The 19,849-nt window shown below is 48.0% G+C and overlaps 1 protein-coding gene across 2 annotated transcripts in view; it reads left to right on the forward strand.

Moving 5' to 3' along the window:
- Nucleotides 1–19,849, forward strand: part of ABCC5 (ATP binding cassette subfamily C member 5) — an 86,087-nt gene that overhangs the window by 26,472 nt on the left and 39,766 nt on the right. For both annotated transcript variants that reach the window (XM_084801595.1, XM_084801596.1), the window contains exons 6-13: nucleotides 130–363; nucleotides 490–663; nucleotides 1,144–1,291; nucleotides 3,245–3,393; nucleotides 4,573–4,680; nucleotides 8,210–8,566; nucleotides 12,014–12,085; nucleotides 19,626–19,750. In XM_084801595.1, coding sequence (XP_084657721.1) covers nucleotides 130–363; nucleotides 490–663; nucleotides 1,144–1,291; nucleotides 3,245–3,393; nucleotides 4,573–4,680; nucleotides 8,210–8,566; nucleotides 12,014–12,085; nucleotides 19,626–19,750 — 1,367 coding nt within the window. The remainder of the gene's footprint in view (nucleotides 1–129; nucleotides 364–489; nucleotides 664–1,143; nucleotides 1,292–3,244; nucleotides 3,394–4,572; nucleotides 4,681–8,209; nucleotides 8,567–12,013; nucleotides 12,086–19,625; nucleotides 19,751–19,849) is intronic.

Genomic DNA, 19,849 nt, shown 5'->3' on the forward strand with positions numbered 1-19,849 from the left:
TGTTTCTGTGCTTACACGCTGATCGCCGTGCCTTGGAGCAGCCTGCTCTTTCTAACTTAACATAACACCGTGGCATCGTGTGGGGTTACCAAGGGGGTTGTTGACGGCGGTGTGTGTTTCTTCCTGTAGGCCTTCGTGGTGAAACAGCTCTTGGAGTACACTCAGGCATCAGAGTCTAACCTTCAGTACAGCCTGCTGTTAGTAGTAGGCCTCCTCCTGACGGAAGTCGTACGCTCCTGGTCACTGGCACTGACTTGGGCATTGAATTATCGAACCGGCGTGCGGTTGCGGGGGGCTGTCGTGACCATGGCATTCAAGAAGATCCTGAAGTTAAAGAACATTAAAGAAAAGTCCCTGGGGGAGGTCAGTTCAGGGCCCTGACTCTCAGCCTGAGTTCCTCCTCTCCAGCTCTGCTCTGTCCTTGACCTTTCTCCTGAATACAGTGATCGGTGTCCTACAGGGTCCCTCACTGTTTGTCATATCTTACAGCTCATCAATATCTGCTCCAATGATGGGCAAAGGATGTTTGAGGCAGCCGCTGTGGGCAGCTTGCTGGCCGGAGGACCCGTGGTTGCCATCTTAGGCATGATTTATAATGTAATCATTCTAGGACCGACGGGCTTCCTAGGGTCGGCTGTGTTTATCCTCTTTTACCCAGCAATGGTGAGTGAGCCTCTTGGCTGCGTCTTGGGAACTTCTTCACTGGGGACAAAGTACTTCCGCTGGCTTGTAGAGAGCACATCCTCGTAAATTTCCTCAAAGAAGGTACCTTGTAGGGAAAGTCTGGTGCTAGATAGTGAGTGCTCAGTTCCCAGGGCTTAGAAAGGGACCTTTGCAGAGTGAGTCTGGGTGGAGCAGAAGGCTCCAGGTGAACGCTGTGTCTGAGGTAACAAGGGTGTGATTGAATGGAGTCTTTCCATCTGGGATTCCACCTGGTGGGGCTTATGTTAATTGACTGCTAATTGTCTTCATTGTCCTACAAGGAGTGAGAATGAAGTATTTTGTAACTTGGAGGTCCCTTCCACAGCATGAAAGCCAGCTTGTCCCCAGGAATAGGGTTGGTTATGTGCTCGTTTAAGGTAGACTGTTGTGAGGCAGATCCAGGGGTGCTTCCATCTGACAGGGCGCTGCTTTCCCTTCCAGATGTTTGTGTCACGACTTACTGCGTACTTCCGGAGGAAGTGTGTAGCTGCCACCGATGGCCGTGTCCAGAAGATGAATGAAGTTCTCACCTACATCAAATTTATTAAGATGTATGCCTGGGTCAAAGCGTTTTCTCAGAGTGTTCAAAGTGAGTTTAAAGATTTCCCTTGTGCATATGGTAGAGGGATAATGGATTTTTTTCCCCCTCAAGACAGGGTTTCTCTGTGTAGCCTTGGCTGTCCTGGACTCGCTTTGTAGACCAGGCTGGCCTCGAACTCACAGAGATCTGCCTGCCTCTGCCTCCCAAGTGCTGGGATTAAAGGTGTGCGCCACCACGCCTGGCGGATTTTGGATTCTTTGGGTCTGCTTGTTCGTTTGTTCATTCATTCAACCATCTGTGCTTCCTGCTTCCTGCGACTTCTGATTTCTAGTAACTTCACATACAATCTTTTATGTTTAAAAGGGATTTGAACCTGGGAAACTGATTTTGCCCAAGATGCCATGGCTGGTTGGAGTAGTATGTACAAATTTAGCTATAATAATATGTGCAAATCCTCTTCTTACCCAATTTTTTGGCCTGGCTAAGAAGCTATTGCAGAAAACAGTATTAGTTTCCAAGACTTTGCTCTTAAACCTTTTTATTCTGTCGGTGCATAGGTGCCAGAGGTAGGTGTGTAATGCAGAAGGATGAGCTGTGCTTCAGGAGGCCTGGGCTTGGCGCCTACCTCTGTTAGTCACCAGGGGCTTGTTTTGTTATCTCTTAAGATGATTGGTTGATGTAGTTACAAGGTTCTCAGTGCTGGCATGTGAAGTACATCCGCAGGGCAGGCCTGTCAGGGTAACGGGCATGACACTGGCATTCAAACAGGTCTGAACAAGAATAGGAAGGCTAGGCCTTAAAAACGGTGCCATTTAGCCAGGCGCCATGATGCACCCCTTTAATCCCAGCACTTGGGAGGCAGAAGCAGGTGGATCTTTTATGAGTTCGAGGCCAGCCTGGTCTACACAGACAGCCAAGGCCACACAGAGAAACCCTGTCTCGAAAAAACAAAACAGAAACAGAAACAGTGCCATCTAAGAAGGGGAGATTTGGGCTGGAGAGATGGCTCAGAGGTTAAGGGCACTAATTACTCTTCCAGAGGTCCTGAGTTCAATTCCTAGCAACCACATGATGGCTCACAGCCATCTACAATGTGATCTGATACCCTCTTCTGGCGTGCAGGAGTACATGCAGGCAGAGCACTGTGTACATAATAAATAAATAACTAAATAAATCTTTAAAAAAAGGGGGGGGGGGAGAAGCTGGGCGTGGTGGCACTCGCCTTTAATCCCAGCACTTGGGAGGCAGAGGCAGGTGGATCCCTGTGAGTTTGAGGCCAGTCTGGTCTACAATTCGAGTCCAGGACAGCCAAGGCTACACAGAGAAACCCTGTCTCGAAAAAACAAAAAACAAAACAAAAGCACAAAACAACAACAACAACAACAGAAAGGCAGCTGGTTTGGCCATTGATAAATCCTCCAGGAGCTTATCAGGACTCTTGGTCTCACAAGGTGGTAAAGCATTCCCAGAGTAAATGATTATCAGTAACTGGATAAGCAGGGGAAGCTGCCAGGTGCAGATGCAAGTCAAATGTTCGTTTCATGGAAACCCAGTACAGACTTTCTTTTAGATTTATTCTTGTGACTCATCTATTGACACCTGATTGTAATGAATTGATTAATGAATTGTAACAGAACTGGTTGTCCTAGGGTTGAGGCTGTGCTGTGCTTGCCTACACACAAAAGAGGCCCTCGGTCCAACCTACAGAACTGACAAAGCCAGAACTGATAGTTTTATTTTTACAGCTTTGGTATTGAAGGGTCATTTAAACACCTGTCTGTACCCTAGCATCACGGTACTTGGGAGGCTGAAGGAGAACCTTTGTTTCAGGATAAGCCTAGGCTACATAGCAAGACTCTGTCTCAAGCAAACAAACAACAACACAAAACAACACCAAAAAAAATCTATTTGTAGTTGAGACCTGATCCTTATGTGGTGGAGGCGTAACAGTGTCCCACAGTGTGTCTTGACTTGCCTTGAAGATGGATTGCTTTTTCATAGAAATCCGGGAGGAGGAGCGTCGGATATTGGAAAAAGCGGGGTACTTTCAGAGCATCACCGTTGGGGTGGCGCCCATTGTTGTGGTGATCGCCAGTGTGGTGACTTTCTCTGTTCACATGACCCTAGGCTTCGACCTGACAGCAGCACAGGTGAGCTAACACTCGGACGGGCACCATCCTAGTCTGCTCCTCTCGTTACTCGTTTGGAACTGCTACCAAGAATTAGGTATATTTTCACTCATGGCTTTAAGATGAGAAGTGGAAGATCGGGAAGAGAGCTGTCCCTTCTGCAGGAGCAGTGTGGCTTATTTTCGGTCAGCCTGGGTTTGGGTTTAATTTTGTAACTACAGAAGGACTGTGTTTCATGTTTATTAAGAATTTTATATGAAAGTCTCATTGAAGCCAAAACCAACGCTACCTTTAAAATAAAAATATGGGGGGCTGGAGAGATGGCTCGGAGGTTAAGAGCACTGGCTACTCTTCTAGAGATTGTGAGTTCAAGTCCCAGCAACCACATGGTGGCTCACAACAGTGAGATCTGGTGCCCTCTTCTGCTGTGCAGGTGTACATGCAGGCAAAACACTGTATACATAATAAATAAATAAATCTTAAAAAATAAAAATAAAAATGTGGCCTGGAAAAATGGTCCAGAGATTAAGAGCACACACTGTTCCTACAGAGGACTGCTGTCTGTTCCCAACACCCACCCTGTGCTGCTTACTGCCATCGGTAAACTTGGTTCCGGATCTGATACCCCTGGGCTCCAAGGACTCCAATTCATGTGCACATACACATATACATAATTTAAAAAAATAAAAATTTGGTGTTGGAGAGATGGCTCAGAGGTTAAGAGCACTCACTGGCTGTTCTTCCAAAGGTCCTGAGTTCAATTCCCAGTAACCACATGGTGGCTCACAACCATCTATAATGAGATCTGGTGTCCTCTTCTGGCCTGCAGGCATACATGCAGGCAAAGCACTGTATTCTTAATAAATAAATCTTTTTTAAAAATTAAAAATAATGGAATTGAGGCTGACTGGATGGCTCAGTGGGCGTAGGCACTTGCCGCCCGTAATGCCCTCAGTCCAGTCGTTGGAACTCACGTGGGCGAAGGAGAGAACCGACTTCTTTAAGTTGTTCTCTGACCTCCACGCTTGCACTGTGATGCACACAGAGGCACCTGCACACACAGCACTTTATTTTCCTGAAACTGATTGCACTACTAACATTTGCTAGTTACAGCCTTCCTCCCACCCGAAAGGAGACGGCGCCGCCTTGTCTAGTGCGTGACCTCACGAGGCTCGCTCTCACCTCTTTTTGTATTTTAAGGCCTTCACAGTGGTGACTGTCTTCAATTCCATGACTTTTGCTTTAAAAGTAACACCATTCTCAGTGAAGTCCCTCTCTGAAGCTTCAGTTGCTGTTGACAGATTTAAGGTAAGTGGTTCCCTGCCCGTCTCCCACATCAGGAGCTCACTGCTGCCTGTGTTCCGGTAGTCCATGTAGGCCAGCTGCACTTGGCTTTGCTTGCTTTAAGGAGATGGTAGAGGCAACTCATTTAAGGGGTGAGAGAAATGCCTTTTAAAGTGAGTGTTCATTTCTCTCTCCTGATTGGCCTTGTTCTGGGCTGTGTTCCCTTTCCCCACAGGCATATATGTTGTCATTACAGCCTTTAAGTGGCCTCAGTGGAGATGGCCAGCACAGCCAGGTGGCTGTCGGGCTCCTCCCCACCCTGCCCTGCCCTCAGTCCTCCTGCCACTTTGATTGGTTGTTCTGCTGAGCCCTTTTGATATTTCTTTTTCCTACCCAGTGATTGCCACTACATGGGGCAGGGAACGCAGTGACACGGAAATAGTCATAAAACTAGATCATGTTGAGAAGTTCAGTTAAGTAAGTATCTTGTTCCTCGAGTGGTCAGCTGGTCAGACCGTTTGTGCTCTCTGTGCTTTGGAACAATGCAGCCTGTAACGTGAGGGGGAGCCACTGGGGTGGGGGAGGGAGGCAAGTGCTCCCTGGAGGAGGTTAACACCTGATTGCAGGGCTTCACTCCTGGGGGGCTTCCGTGGCCCGTGGGGGTGAGGACCAGAGCAGTTCCTGTGATGGGGAGAGTCCTGAGGGGTGACTGACACTAGCTCAGAGGCTCGGGAGACACAGCCCTGGGAGGGACAGAGTTGCTGGGATTCATGCCAGCTGGTTCCTTGTATAGTTAGTCAGGGGACTTGCATTGGGCCAAGAAACCTCTTCCTTCAGGGTGCTCCCCTTTCTTTCCCTCCTGGCTGCTTAAAGGACAAGGGCCAGCACCACGGCAAGTGATGGAAGGATGCTCTCAGGGCTGTCTTCTCACTCAAGCCACTGTAGCCAGTCATGGAAGAAAGTGAACATTCTGACCAAGGTTCTCCCTGTGTGTTTCTGTAGCCTTGGTGGTGGATGGATTTTGTTCAGTTTTGGATAAAGGAATAAGGACAAAAAGTAGTCTCATGACCTCCTGGGTTTTGAAGTTTCTCCTCGTAAGTGAAAATGTGCGTTAGCGGGCCACATAGGCATGTTTATACTGAGAAATGGTTTTTTAAAGATTGCACTGGAATCCTGGTGTAGCTGTTGAAGCTAGCAGCTCTGTGAGCACTCCCTCTCCTCAGCAGTGATACGGATGGCTTGAGTCCTCTGCTGTGTGGAAGCGAGTTAGCATCCTCCTTGCCTTGTAGAGGGGTTTCTTTTTGAGACAGGCTAACTCACAGTTCTCTGGCCTCGGCCTCCTAGGTGCTGAGGTTACTGGTGTACCCCTTACTGTGGGGCTGGCAAGTGCTGTCAGTGGGCAGCATCCTGGTGGCTTCTGTGCCTCTGAGACCCCACTGTTTGTGCAGCACACACCTCAGTTGGTGCACTTTCAGGTGTCATAGGCCCTAGTCTGTCTCCATGGCCGGGCTGTGGGAAGCAGGAAAGCTGTGTTCACTAGCTAAGTAGTTCATCGGAGCCTAAACAGTCTTCATCCTTTTAACGGACCTCTAGGGAAAGAAAGAGTGGCTCTTCTGTACACATGTGGATTTGCTCTGTGAAGGCGATCAGAAAAGTTGATGTTATTCTCAGCCCAGTTCCTAGGAAAACTCTGGATCTACAGATCCCACAACCGTTCACAGACAGAGGGACTTCACCTGAGCCTTAGGACACATGGGTGGCGGGATGGGATGGGCACATGGGAAGAGACACCTCTTGAAGGTGATGGGTGGCAGGAGGTCAGGGCTCAGGGCCATCCTCGGGTACCTAGGGGAGCTGAAGGCTAGCTCGGGCTACATGAGACCCTTTCTTTTTTTCTTTTAGGATTTATTTAATTATTTTATTTTTGAGATTATAATTACATAAATTTCCTCCTCCCTCTAAACCCTCACATAGACCTTTTGTTGCTCTCTTTCAAATTTATGGCCTCTTTTTTCATTAATTGTTGTTATACACACACATACATATGCATATTCCTTAATATATACAAACAGCCTGCTCAGTCTGTATAATGTTAGTTATGCGTATGTTTTCAGAGCTGAGCATTTGGTATTGAGTAATCAGTCTGTGTGCCCTTCCCTGAGGAAGACTGTTTCTCCTGCTCTCAGCATTCCTTAGATGCCTGTAGTTCCTGTTTAGGGTTGAGGCCTGGTGGGCTCCCCATCTCCTTCCGTGTTAGCTTGTCTGTTGCTCTTCTTATTCAGTTCAGAGAGACCCTTTCTTTTTTTGTTGGGTTTTTTGTTTTTTTAAGATTTATTTATTTATGTATACAGTGCTCTGCCTGTGTGTATACCTGCAGGCCAGAAGACTTTAGATTACATTATAGATGGCTGTGAGCCACCATATGGTTGCTGGGACTTGAACTCAGGACCTCTTGAGCCATCTCTCCAGCCTGAGGGACCCTTTCTTAACTCTTTGTGAAAGCAGACACCGGCATCCAGGAGGAAGGGGGAGCTGTGTGTCCTGTTTCCTAGTTCTTGCAGACCGGAAGCCAGTGAGGCAGTTAGGCAGCCGTCACCCTGCACCTCATCTTTCTCTTAAGTTTCTAATGTTTCAGTTTGTTTGTTTGTTTGTTTGTTTGTTTATTTTCGAGACAGGTTTCTCTGTGTAGCCTTGGCTGTCCTGGACTTGCTTTGTAGACCAGACTGACCTTGAACTCACAGTAATCTGCCTGCCTCTGCCTCCCGAGTGCTGGGATTAAAGGCATGCGCCACCATGCCCAATTTAAATTATTAATAATAAAAAAGCATTTTGAAATTCCTCTGTGATATAGTGCTCTGTAAAGCTTTGCTGGTGTAAGAGGGGTCTTAGTAAAACTAGAAAATGAGAATTTCAGATCTCACTTGAGAGATGCTTCCCTGTTTCATGTTGCCTTTTCCTGTCCTTTGAAATAACTCAGTCGGACTCTGGAAGTGAGTGGAGAGAGGCCTCTAATTCTCCTCCTGTGGAGCGATTCTTAGAGAGATGCCTTCTCTTCCACACAGGCCCTTAGCATAGGCCTGTCCCAAACTCAGCAATTAGGCTGCGCCAGTCTCCGTGTCACTTGGTCCAGGCCGTGGGTGAGGGCAGTGTGCAGGCATTAGTTAGCTCTACAGAAGTGGTCTGGAAGGTTAGTGGCTCTGGTGATGTCTATATAAAGGCTCAGCATCCCCTTCGAGTGACTGTACGAGGGGCACCGTCTCCCTAGCAGTTATCAAATGACTTTTGACCTTTGACCTCCCCACAGCAGGCTAGCGGGGAAAGCAGGGCTACCTTAGTGTGTTAACTCAGCATAGCGGGTTGGGTCAGTGAGTGAGGCCCTGAGACCCCTTGTCAGTCTTGAGGTGAGGCTACACTAATGAGCTACCTTTTGCTCTTCAGCTTCCTTCCACTGATTAGCCTGATGTGTTTTGCTGCGTGAGTGTACGCCATAAGCTTGTCTCCCTGGTCTTGATCCAGTGTCTCATCTTTGCACCTCTCTCACAACTCCTATCAGAGTTTGTTTCTAATGGAAGAGGTTCACATGATAAAGAACAAACCGGCCAGTCCTCACATCAAGATAGAGATGAGAAATGCCACCTTGGCGTGGGACTCCTCCCATTCCAGTATACAGAACTCGCCCAAGCTGACCCCCAAAATGAAAAAAGACAAGAGGGCTACCAGGGCCAAGAAAGAGAAGTCGAGGCAGCTGCAACACACTGAGCACCAGGCGGTGCTGGCAGAGCAGAAAGGACACCTCCTCGTGGACAGTGAAGAGAGGCCCAGTCCGGAAGAGGAAGAAGGCAAGCAGATCCACACGGGGAGCCTGCGCCTGCAGAGGACACTGTACAACATCGACTTAGAAATTGAAGAGGTGAGCCCTGCCCCGCCGAGCCCCACCCCTGCACTGGCTCCTGCATCGCCCCACCTGACTCTGGCAGGAGGACCCTTTCTTTAAACAGAGCATTCTGGCTGTGAGCGGATCAGAATCAAGAGCAGATTAGGCTCCGGTTCCAAAGGGAGACCCAAGATCCGGCTCTGTATCCGAGCCATCCCTATCCCAATCACTGCTGGAACCGAGGGGGCTCCTTGTTACCACGGACAGTTTGGCCGTATTTGTTTATTTTTAGTTTTACACATCTGTTTGTAGGTGTATGCCCATACAAGCAGGAGCCAGTACATGCCCAAAGACAGTGTCAGATGCCCTGCAGCTGGAGTTACAATGGTTGTGAGGTGCCTGATGTGGGTGCTAGGGGCTGAACTCAGGACCTTTGAAAAAGCAGCCAGTGCTCTTAACCACTAAGCCATCTCTCCAGTGCCCTCAGTGTTGCTCTTAACAACTATATTGTGTTCATTTTTTAAAAACATAAGTGAAGGATGATTTGAATATATTATGTAATAGCTTAGCTAGCACAGTCCTGGACTCTCAGACAGTGGCTAGAACACAGATTGCAGGTTGAAGGCTTAATTAAGGTTCAGACTATTGGCCGGGAGTGGTGGTGCTTGCCTGTAATCCCAGCACTTGGGAGGCAGAGGCAGGCGGATCTCTGAATTCGAGGGCAGCCTGGTCTACAAAGCGAGTCCAGGACAGCCAGGACTACACAGAGAAACCCTGTCTCGAAAAAACAAACAAACAAACAAAAAAACCGCAAACATTCCGACTATGCCGGGGACTAGCCCTATGCTTCGAGGACCATATCATCTGCGCCCCACGCCCCCACCGACATTCACACATGCATTCAGAGTGCCGGCTTTGCACCCCTTACAGTTGAGGGCTTGAGAACAAACAGCAGCAGAGTGCACGCAGTCCAGGCTTCCTCTCTGGCGTTTGTATTCCTAGTGGACAGACATAAACAACAAGCGAGCGAAGCACACAGGATCGGGGTGTGATGAGGACTATGCAAAGGATGGTAAGGGAGAGCGGGGACGGGGGCTGCTGTGTTTGTAGTTTCAACACGTTTCCCAAGGAAAGACCCCATTTGAAGAATGTTTTAGCCAGGCTTGCATGTCCATAGTCCTGGCTCTGGGAGGGTGCGTGAGTTTGAGACCAGCCTGAATATATACTGACGATGTAGCTAAGCGGTGGTGGGAGTAGGCATGGCAGATAAACAGTAATACCAAAGAGAGAGGCGGAGGAGGAGGGGAGCTGAGAGAGTGAGCCGTGCGGCTGTCGAGGGGCAGAGGATCGTAGCTAAGGCGCAGGAACACAGAGCAGAAGCTCACAGCTGGAGCGTGCAGGGGAGTGTGGGAGAAGACAGCAAGCCATGAAGATGCAGAGCAGGGGTGCTGGAGCCTCCTTGACACTCCGATGTCACCCTGGGAGGAGGAAAGGTGATGGAGGATTTGCAGAAGTAGCTGTGATGGAGAGACGGCTCAGAGGTTAAAAGCACTGACCGCTCTTCCAGAGGTCCTGAGTTCAATTCCCAGCAACCACATGGTGGCTCGCAACCATCTATAGTGTGGTATGATGCCCTTTTGCGGCATGCAAGTGTATATGCAGACAGCATTGTATACATAATAAAATTAAAAAAGAAAAGAAGTAGCTGTGATTACATATGACCTGCAGGATTCAGAAAAGTGTGCAGAGAGACAACGGAGGAAAAGAGGAGAGCCCCCAAGGGGCTTTCTAGTGCACAAAAAAGACGGGAGAGTCTCCAACCAGAGGTGGTGGAGAAGGGGTGTGTGTGTGTGAGACATGCCCGTTTGCAATGCTGGGAGGAGGCTCTAATGCAGCCAGTAGCAGCATCAGTACAGACAGGTCCACAGCGGACTGAGGAGACAACCGAAAGCTTCCTGCTCCTAGCAGCCATGAGCAAGGCAGTCCTTGGTCACCTGAAACGTCAGTGCAGTTTATTACTTAGAGGCCGTCATTTCAGCCTTAGCAGCGAGCTTCTTACGTGATAACTGTTACTGATGACTGCAGCAGTTCCACTGTATCCCTGGTCGGCTCTTGTAGATAATGACTGCTCATAGCCAACTGAAAATTTACCTTTCCATTTTGTAATGTAATACTTGATTCAGTGTGGAACTCGCCCTTCTCAGAGTCCAGAGGGAAACAGGCAGTGTTGGCTTGGAATACCGGACAGACACACGGTTGGCAGGTGTGGGTAGAGTTGGAATTCTAGTGATACACTGCCTGCCTGCAGAGCCTGGCTCCTTCTGCACCACTGCCCTCCCCCACCCCTTTTTTCTTTAGGGGATTTTATCGCCATCAGGACTGCCAGACAAGTGGCTGTCTTTAAAAATGTTGGGCCTGGCGGTAGTGGCGCAAGCCTTTAATCCCAGCACTTGGGAGGCAGAGGCAGGTGGATCTCTGTGAGTTCGAGGCCAGCCTGGTCTACAAAGTGAGTCCAGGTCCTGGGTTTAGTGCCCAACCCCCACAGGTGGCTCACAGCTGACTATAGCTCCAATTGCAAGGGAACTGGCATCCTTTCCTGCCCTCCGCAGACACTAAGCACACAGGTGGTATATAGACAAGCGTGACGGCAAAACACCCATACATATATTAGGCAGGTGGATATCTGAGTTCCAGGACAGCCTGGTCTGCACAGTGAGTTCCAGGAAAGCCAGGGGATGCACAGAAAAACCCTGTCTTGAAAAGCCAACCAAACAAAATGATAAATAAAACAATAAATAAAAATATTTTAATGGATTTAATATTACATGTAGTTGTTACTAAAAATAAAATAAATAAAAAGTATAATAAAATAATTTTAAAGAATCCTCCCAACTGGGCAAGGTGGCGCACACTTGTAGTCCCAACACTTGGGAAGGCAGAGGCAGTGGGATCTCTGTGAGTTTCAGGCCAGCCTGGTCTACAAATCAAGTTTAGGACAGCCAAGGCTACAGAGAAACCCTGTTTCAAAAACCAACCAACCAACCAAAAACAACAAGTTGGGCGTGTTGGCACATGTCTTTAATCCCAACACTTGGGAGGCTAAGGCAGGTAATCACTGTGGGTTTGAGGCCAGCCTGGTCTACAAAGTGAGTCTAGGACAGCGAAGGCTACACAAAGAAACCCCATCTTGAGGGAAAAAAACCCAAACAAACCAAAAAACACTTCCACTGCCAAAAGAGAATCCTGCTTTGCAAAACAAACAAATAAACAAACAAACAAACAAACAAACTTAGGCTCCTTGCAAAGTTGGCAAGAGGCTAAGACTTTCTAAAAGTGACTGTGGTGTATATACTATGCGTGACAATTTTTCCAAAGCCCTTCCCTGTCCCTGTACTGATGGACTAATGGCAAGGGTTTTTTTTTTTTAGGATGAATGGCTGGTAGTTGATTAACGTCCTTCCTCTCTCTGTGTGCTTTGTCCAGGGTAAACTGGTTGGAATCTGTGGCAGTGTGGGAAGTGGAAAAACCTCTCTCATTTCAGCCATTTTAGGACAGGTAAGATTTGTTTATTTTCTTGACATTTTCTGCTTCTTTCTCAGGCTCGACTTAGCAAACATTTCAGGAAAAACAAACTCAGGTGCTGAAGAGGTAGAAACAAAGGGACCGTGGCCTATGCGGTGCTTCCTGATTTATCCACGTCTACCAGCCTGGTGTCTGGACGGGGTGCAGCAGATGCCTCGCTGGGCGCCATTTGTCCCTGGTGCCTTCTCTTATTCAGGAGGTCGTTCCTGGATGCTGTGGGTGTGCTCGGAGTGGAAGTAGCCGAGATGAGAGATGACCAAACAGCAGAGCAGCCAGAATTGGATTCAGCTGCACAGTCTTACTTGGTCCTTAGCCTACGCTCTGACACTGTTATTCCTTCAGGGAGTTCATGTCCAGAGAGCGGCTCAGTCATCTTAGACACACAAGTACATCCTGAGACAGCGAGGGAAAATGTAGGGGGCTCTAGCACATGCTTTCAGCACCTCGAGTAAGGGGAGGGTGAGCACAGAGTCTCTTCACCAGTGACGCAGCTGCTCAGCCTAAACCAAGTGGGTTTTGGCTTTTGGAGGCTGGTACTGCAGGCAACCCCTGGGCCGTGCCCTGTCTTTAGAGTTTAACTCTTACTGAGAGCAGCCAGAAGAGGTGTGTTTCCAAACACTTTGATGTGCATAGCAGATCGATTGCTACTTTGTAGGAAAATAAGCTTTTGCACACACATTACATGCGGTGGTGTTCACAAGGGCAAGCTTTTTGTCAGCATTCCATGCGCTGATTAGTGAGAGTTTGCTTCGCAGCCTTAGCATCCGTAACTCAAACAGGTGTCTACTGTTCGTACCAAAAAGAACCATGATAAAAATGATGAGTCAAAGGTACACACCTTTAATCCCAGCACTTGGGAGGCAGAGGCAGGCGGATCGCTGTGAGTTCAAAGCGAGTCCAGGACAGCCAGAGAAACCCTGTCTCAAAAACAAACAAAAAATGGTGAATCAATCGATATGAAGGTATGATGGAAAGCACGTCAACGCCATGCCTCATCCTGCGGCCTCTCATGTTGGAGGATCTACAGTCAGCCCGTGGTTGCTGTTCACGTGAGGTGATGTCATCTAACCTGGAATTCTGTTTTCCTCTCTGGTCCTCACTCCAGAGAAGCAGCTGGTCTTGGTGTCCTGGATAAATCTTATAGATGGGTTGGCCACTCTTGCCTTGAGGCAGGCTCTGGCTGTAAACATTCATAGCAGCCTCCCCAGGGAACTTGAGAAGAGGGCCTTCTTGCTTGCTGTATTAGTTAGGGTTCTCTAGAGGAACAGAGCTGATATTATTTATTAGAATTTATTAGAATGGCTTACAGGTTGTGTTCCTCTGGCTAGTCCAACAAAGGCTGTCTCCCAGGAGAAGGGCAAGAGTCCAACAGTTGCTCAGTCCGCCCGGCGGGAGGCCTCAGTGCTCTTCAGTCCGCTAATAGCCGAGTAATGCTTCCGCAGGGGGATGATCAAAGAACTTGCCAAAGAAAGTGAGGGTGAGCAGGCAAGAAGCCAGTTTCCTTACTCCATGTCCTTTTAAGTGGGCTACCACAGAAGCTGTGGCCAGATCTAGGGTGGGGCTCTGGTCCTCAAATGACCCAGATGTGAGTGAGTGAGTCTGTCTATATCAGATGATGCCATCAAGAAAACCCTCCACAGGTGTGCCCAGCTGCTGGGGGTTTAGCTGATTCCAGCTGTGGTCAAGCCAGAAGCCACGCACACCTCCTGTTAGCTTGTCATGCTTCCTTTCCACAGGAAAACAGTAACTAGGTCATAGTTTTGCATAATGTGGTGTAACTGCTCATGTACAACCTCAAACTCCTTATATGTCTTACAGCAGGTGCTCGTATCTTTGAGGAATGCTTGATCTTTTACTGTCTGATGACAGAGTGGTAACTGCTGATAAAAGGCAGTGTTACGGTACATGATGAGGAAATAGAGTACAAATATCATGTAATGTAGATGTTTATATGCACCCTTCACAGGGATCACCCAAGACCATCCTGCATATCACGTCATATATTTTTTTCCCCCGAGACAGGGTCTCTCTGTGTAGCCTTGGCTGTCCTGGACTCGCTTTGTAGACCAGGCTGGCCTGGAACTCACAGAGATCCGCCTGCCTCTGCCTCCCGAGTGCTGGGGTTAAAGGCACATGCCACATGTGCCCTGCTGCATATCAAATATTTACATTACAATTCATAACATTAGCACAATTTATAGTTATGAAGTAGCAATGAAAATAATTTTATGGCTAGGGGTCACCACAACAGGGGAACTGTATTAAAGGCTCACAGCATTAGGAAAGTTGAGACACACCGACTGAACTAGCATTTATAAGTACCTTTCTCTACCACCCATTCTGCATGTCCCCCACTCTCAGCAAGCATCTCAGCAGGTATTGGCTCTTCCTGGAGGAGTTACCCATACCTTCCTTCCTGAAGGGTCTGGGCCCTTTCTCATCCTGCTTGGACTGGTTTGCACTTTCCCACTGACTTTAAACATGGGACATGGTAACAAAAAGATGATTGATTAAATAAACAGAATGAGCTAATTAGCAGCCAAGCTATAATACACAAATGCAGGTTTAGTGAAAGTGGCACGAGAGAGGCAAGGGAAGGAGCAGCAAGTGCTGAGGTGAGGGGTGGAGGACAGAGGGTAGGGAGGTGTGGGGGAAAGGGGGTAGAGAGAGTGAGCAAGAGAGACCCCGGAACCAAAATGTCTGGTTATTACAGTGAATGTCTGGAGAGGGGAAGCCCCACCCCTAGGTAGAGGGCAGGCCATGCCAGCCACGGCCTGCAGCAGGACCTAACAGGAGATGCCCTAAAAGATGCCCTGCAGCTGGACAGTGATGGCGCACGCCTTTAATCCCAGTAGAGGGAGGCAGGGTCAGGTAGATCTTTATGAGTTCAAGACTAGCCTGGTCTACAGAGTGAGTTGTAGGACAGCCAGAACTGTTATACAGAGAAACTCTGTCTCAAAAAAACCCAAAAAACAAACAAACAAACAAAACCAAACCTAAAAAAATTAAAGAAAAAGAAAGAAAGGAAGGAAGGAAAGAAAAGAAAAAAGGTGCTCTTCATTCCAGACATAATCTTTTTTGCGTTGTGGAAAAGCAACCCAATTCCCTCCTGGTGATCTGGATCAGCCACCCTAGTAACACTATTATTCCTTTCTTAGCCTATTAGCATCAGGGCGTCAGAAGCCTGGCGTGACCAGGAAGGAGTCTGAGCTTCTAGTTCAGTGGGATGTTTGTTGCGTCTCTAGGCAGTAGTGCTGCTCCATCTGGAACCAAAACGTCCAGGCCACCAGAGCCAAGGTCTCGGCAACAGAATCAGAAATCTCCCCAGTGGGTCACTGGGGATGGTAATGAGTGGAGGAGGCGTTGCCTTTTCCTGGTCCTGTGAGTCCCGGTGGAGGAGCACCGTGCCATGTACTGGGTGCTGATCTAAAGCATAAGCTACTTTTGGAGAGCCCTGACCAGGTCTCCAGCCGATTGCAGCCTATTGACCATGTGTCTTCAGAAGGTCATTCAGTTGTTGTGTCAGGCCAGCTGCTTCAGGATGGTGGTGAACGTGGTAAAACCAGTGGAGCCTCTGAACCTGGGACACAGTTCTTCTCTGGGTGCGAACTGAGTTCCTTGGTCAGAGCAGTGTTGTATGGAGCTCTGTGACAGTAGATAGGCACGTGTTCTCCATGGACAGCGGTTTGGCAGAGCATTATGTGCAAGAAAGGCAAATCTATAACCAGAGTAAGTTTCTGTTCTGGTAATGGCAAAGTGTTGTCCTTTGTGTGTCCAAAGTGTGTCCCCTGTCACAGGAAGGGGCCCACAGTGTAGGCAACCTACTACCACCAGGTCACTGGCTGGCCACCCAGGGGTGGTGCTCTATTGGGGGTGCTCAGTGTTGGCAGATGTCCCATAGCTCTGGCATCACAACATCTTTGGGTCTCTAATATAATCCGTGGTTAACCTCTGCAGCTTCATATAGTGGCCTTTCTGGGCCTCCATTCAGGGACTTCTCTGACACATACCTGGCCTCAGCAGCTTTCCTTAACCTTGGAAGATGATTCTAGAACCCCTGTACACATGTATCTTCCTTGACTGTAAATCCACAACCTGCTTTGCTCACTCACAGTTGGATGTTTGCACAGGCTTTCCATGGTTGGTGGCTCTCTGGCTGGTTCGGCTTTCCTTTTTATAAGTTGCAGGGATTGTTCTGTGGTTGACACTCCTTTCGTTCCGTCAAGCTGGTGGCTCTTTATTAAACTTACCTCCTTGAGCGTAGGACTTGGCTTCAGTATTTTGTTTCTTGCTGCTCTTTTTCTCCTCTCGGTGTATGTTTTGTATTTTCTCTTTGCCCTGCTTACTCTGCTTTTATTGTAGATCCACATACATGATCACTAATAACGATGTGACTCAGTCAATACTAGGCTGTGTTGAAAATTTCTTCTGCCAGTGATAATAGTCCAAAACTCTTCAGTTTTGCCTCTGGCAGATTTTTACAACAATGACAAAAAAGAGAAAAAATAAAAATAACAGGAAAAAAACAAAAACAAAAACCAAACAGCCACATTCGAAAATATCACAAGAATGGTCTCTAATATTCCCTGCGCTGAACTACTTTCCTAAGCCAAAGTCCACCATATGTCTTCAACAAATGGCCTGGTTAGGCTTGTCATAGCAATACCCACTGTCTGGTACCAACTTCTGTCTAAATCATTGTTTTATTGCTGTGAAGAGACACCATGATGAAGGCACCTCTTACGAAAGAAAACACTTACTTGGGGGCCTGCTTACAGTTTCAGAGGGTAAGCCCATATCAATCATGGCAGGAAGAACGGGCAGGCAGGCATGGGGCTGAGAGCTTACATCCTGCTCCACAGGCAGAGAGACACTAGGCCTCTTGTGGGCTTTTGAATCCTCAAAGCCCACTCCCAATGACACACCTCCTTTAAGAAGGTTCCACCTCTGAATCCTTCCCAGACAGTCCCATTACCTGGGGACCACGTATTCAAACATTTTAGCCTGTGGGGGCCGTTCTTACTTAAACCACCACACAGAGCCGCCTCCATCACTGATACTATGGCCACTTTGTTAAGGGACCCATTAGGCAGCACCAGGTATGGCTGGGAAGGCTGACTTCTGACAGGACACACCATCCTATTTCTTGATTATTTCACTCCTACGCTGAGGTGGTTTGGTTAGCATTTACATAAGACACAAAATCTTCATGTCCTTTGCTCATTGGGGAAGTCTGTCCACTTACTTCTTCCCCGAATGATTTTCTTAATTTTTTAAAAAAAGTTTATGTATATGAGTGTTCTATACACTCCTGTACGTCTGCATGACAGAAGAGGGCATCAGATCCTATGGTTATGCGCCACCATGTGGTTGCTGGGAATTGAACTCAGGACCTCTAGAAGTCTAGAAGAATACCCAGTGCTCTTGGCCACCGAGCCCTCTCTCTAGCCCTCCTCCTCCTCCTCCTCCTCCTTCTTCTTCTTTTGGTTTTTTTATAACAGGGTCTCTCTGTATAGCCTTGGCTGTCCTAGACTCACTTTGTAGACCAGGCTGACCTTGAACTCACAGCAATCCACCTGCTTCTGCCTCCTAAGTGCTGGGAGCGATCCACCTGCCTCTGCCTCCCAAGTGCTAGAGAGCCACCACACCCGGCTCTCTAGCCCATCTTAATGCTTTTTAATTGTGCTCTTTGCAAGTCCTTGATCATCCAGCCAGTTTATTGGATATTGCTCATGAGTAATCAATTATACTTCCGGCCATGTCTCCTTCAGTGCAAAATGTACAACCGTGTGTACCTGCCTACAGTTGTGCCCACTGTGAAGATTTCCCTTCAGCAGTATCTTTCAGGGTTGTTTCAGAAAGATGCTGCTGCAGCTGTCCACTTCTGGTGGTGCCTGCATAATGTGCAAAACCATCAGTAAACCAGGCTATAGTCTTTTCTTCCTCAGTCAGCCGATCACCCTCACCATGAGGCTATAGGTGCATGCTTAGGAACAGAAGACCTTGTAAGAGGAGTAGAAAGGATTGGTAGTCGGTCAACTTCCTCGTGTATCTTGGTGTGCTCTCAGGACCTGCTTAGGCCCAGTCACATGTAACCAATTCCAGCTGATAATGGATGGCTGCTGTGCACATCCTGCTGTGCACATCCTGCTGTGCACGTCCTGCTTCATGGCTTAGTGGGTCAGATAACTCCCAGCTCATGATGGACAGCTCAGTTGCATGGTAACATGGTGGCCCATTGTCACATGTTCATTTTCTAGTATGGCCAAGGACTGTTTCCAAAAGGGAAGAGCAAGGTAGAGCCTTGCTCCAAAATACCAAGGGTCCTTTCTGATTCTCCTGCAGGGGAGTGCCAAAGGCTCCAACAGCATCCCTGTCTGCCACTGACACCTCAAGTACCATCAGGTCTGCTAGGTCATATAGTCCCAGTGGTAGAGCAGCCAGCACAGTAGCCTGGACCTGTTGAAGAGCCTTCTCCTGTTCTAGGTCCTGAGTCCCTTGTTATAAGGGGCAGAATGAGGAAAGTAGTGTCTCCAGAATCCAAATAGGCCCACTGTCCTCGTTACTTTTCTATTGCTGTGAAGAGACCCCATGACAAAGGCAACTTATAGAAGAAACAGTTTATTGGGGCTTACGGTTTCAGAGGGTGAGTCCAGGACCATCATAGTGGAAGCACGGCCCAGATGGGCAGGCATGGTGGTGGAGCAGTAGTGAGAGCTCTAGTTCCTGATCTACAAACACAAGGCAGTGAGAGGTAACTGGGAATGTTGTGGGCTTTTGAACCCCCAAAGCCTACCTCCAGTGACTCCCCCCCCCCCCCCCCCCCCCGCCGCAGCAAGTCCACAGCGCCTAATCTTTCTGAAATAGTTCCACTAACAGGGGACCGAAAATTCAAACATGTGAGCCTATGGGGGCATTCTCATTCAAAACATCACACTCACTAAGCATTGTATAAGCCACTGCTGTAACTTGTCCTTATCAACAAAATTCCTCACGGGTATGCCCAGGTGCTTGGGTGTTACCTATTCCAGATGTAGTCAAGTTGACAACCAAGATCAGCCATCACAGTTGTACTTTTTTTTTTTAAGATTTATTTATTTATTGTATATGAGTGCTTTATCTACAGAAGAGGGCATCAGATCACATTATAGATGGTTGTGAGCCACCATGTGGTTGCTGGGAATTGAACTCAGGACCTCTGGAAGAGCAGGTGGAGCTCTTAACCACTGAGCCATCTCTCCAGCCCCCACAGTTGTACTTTTATAGTGAAATTAGAGAACATGAAACAGCCGTGGGCGGCAGGGTGTGTGCGCAGCCTTGTGAATGATGCTGCGCTCCCAGATCATAGAAGGGAGGGTAACTGGTGTTCTTTGTTGCTGAACAAATGTGTGCTCTGGAGTTAAGCCCAAAAAATTCCCAGAAGCAGCCAAAGCTGTAGAATTCTTTAGTCAACATTGATTGTGTGGGTGCTTCCTTTTGGATTCAAAACCCTGCATGATGTCTGTCTCCCTAGATGACACTGCTAGAGGGCAGCATTGCAGTCAGTGGGACCTTTGCTTATGTGGCCCAGCAGGCCTGGATTCTCAATGCCACTCTGAGAGACAACATTCTCTTTGGGAAGGAGTTTGATGAAGAAAGGTAAGATACGTTTGGTTTCTGTCGTCTTTCCTTTGGCCATGTGTGAAGGAAGGCAGCCCATCAGTAGGCTTTTTTGTTTTGTTTTGTTTTGTTACCGAG

The sequence above is a fragment of the Acomys minous genome (assembly GCF_964271855.1).
Source record: "Acomys minous genome assembly, chromosome: 11".
Lineage (NCBI taxonomy): Eukaryota > Metazoa > Chordata > Mammalia > Rodentia > Muridae > Acomys > Acomys minous.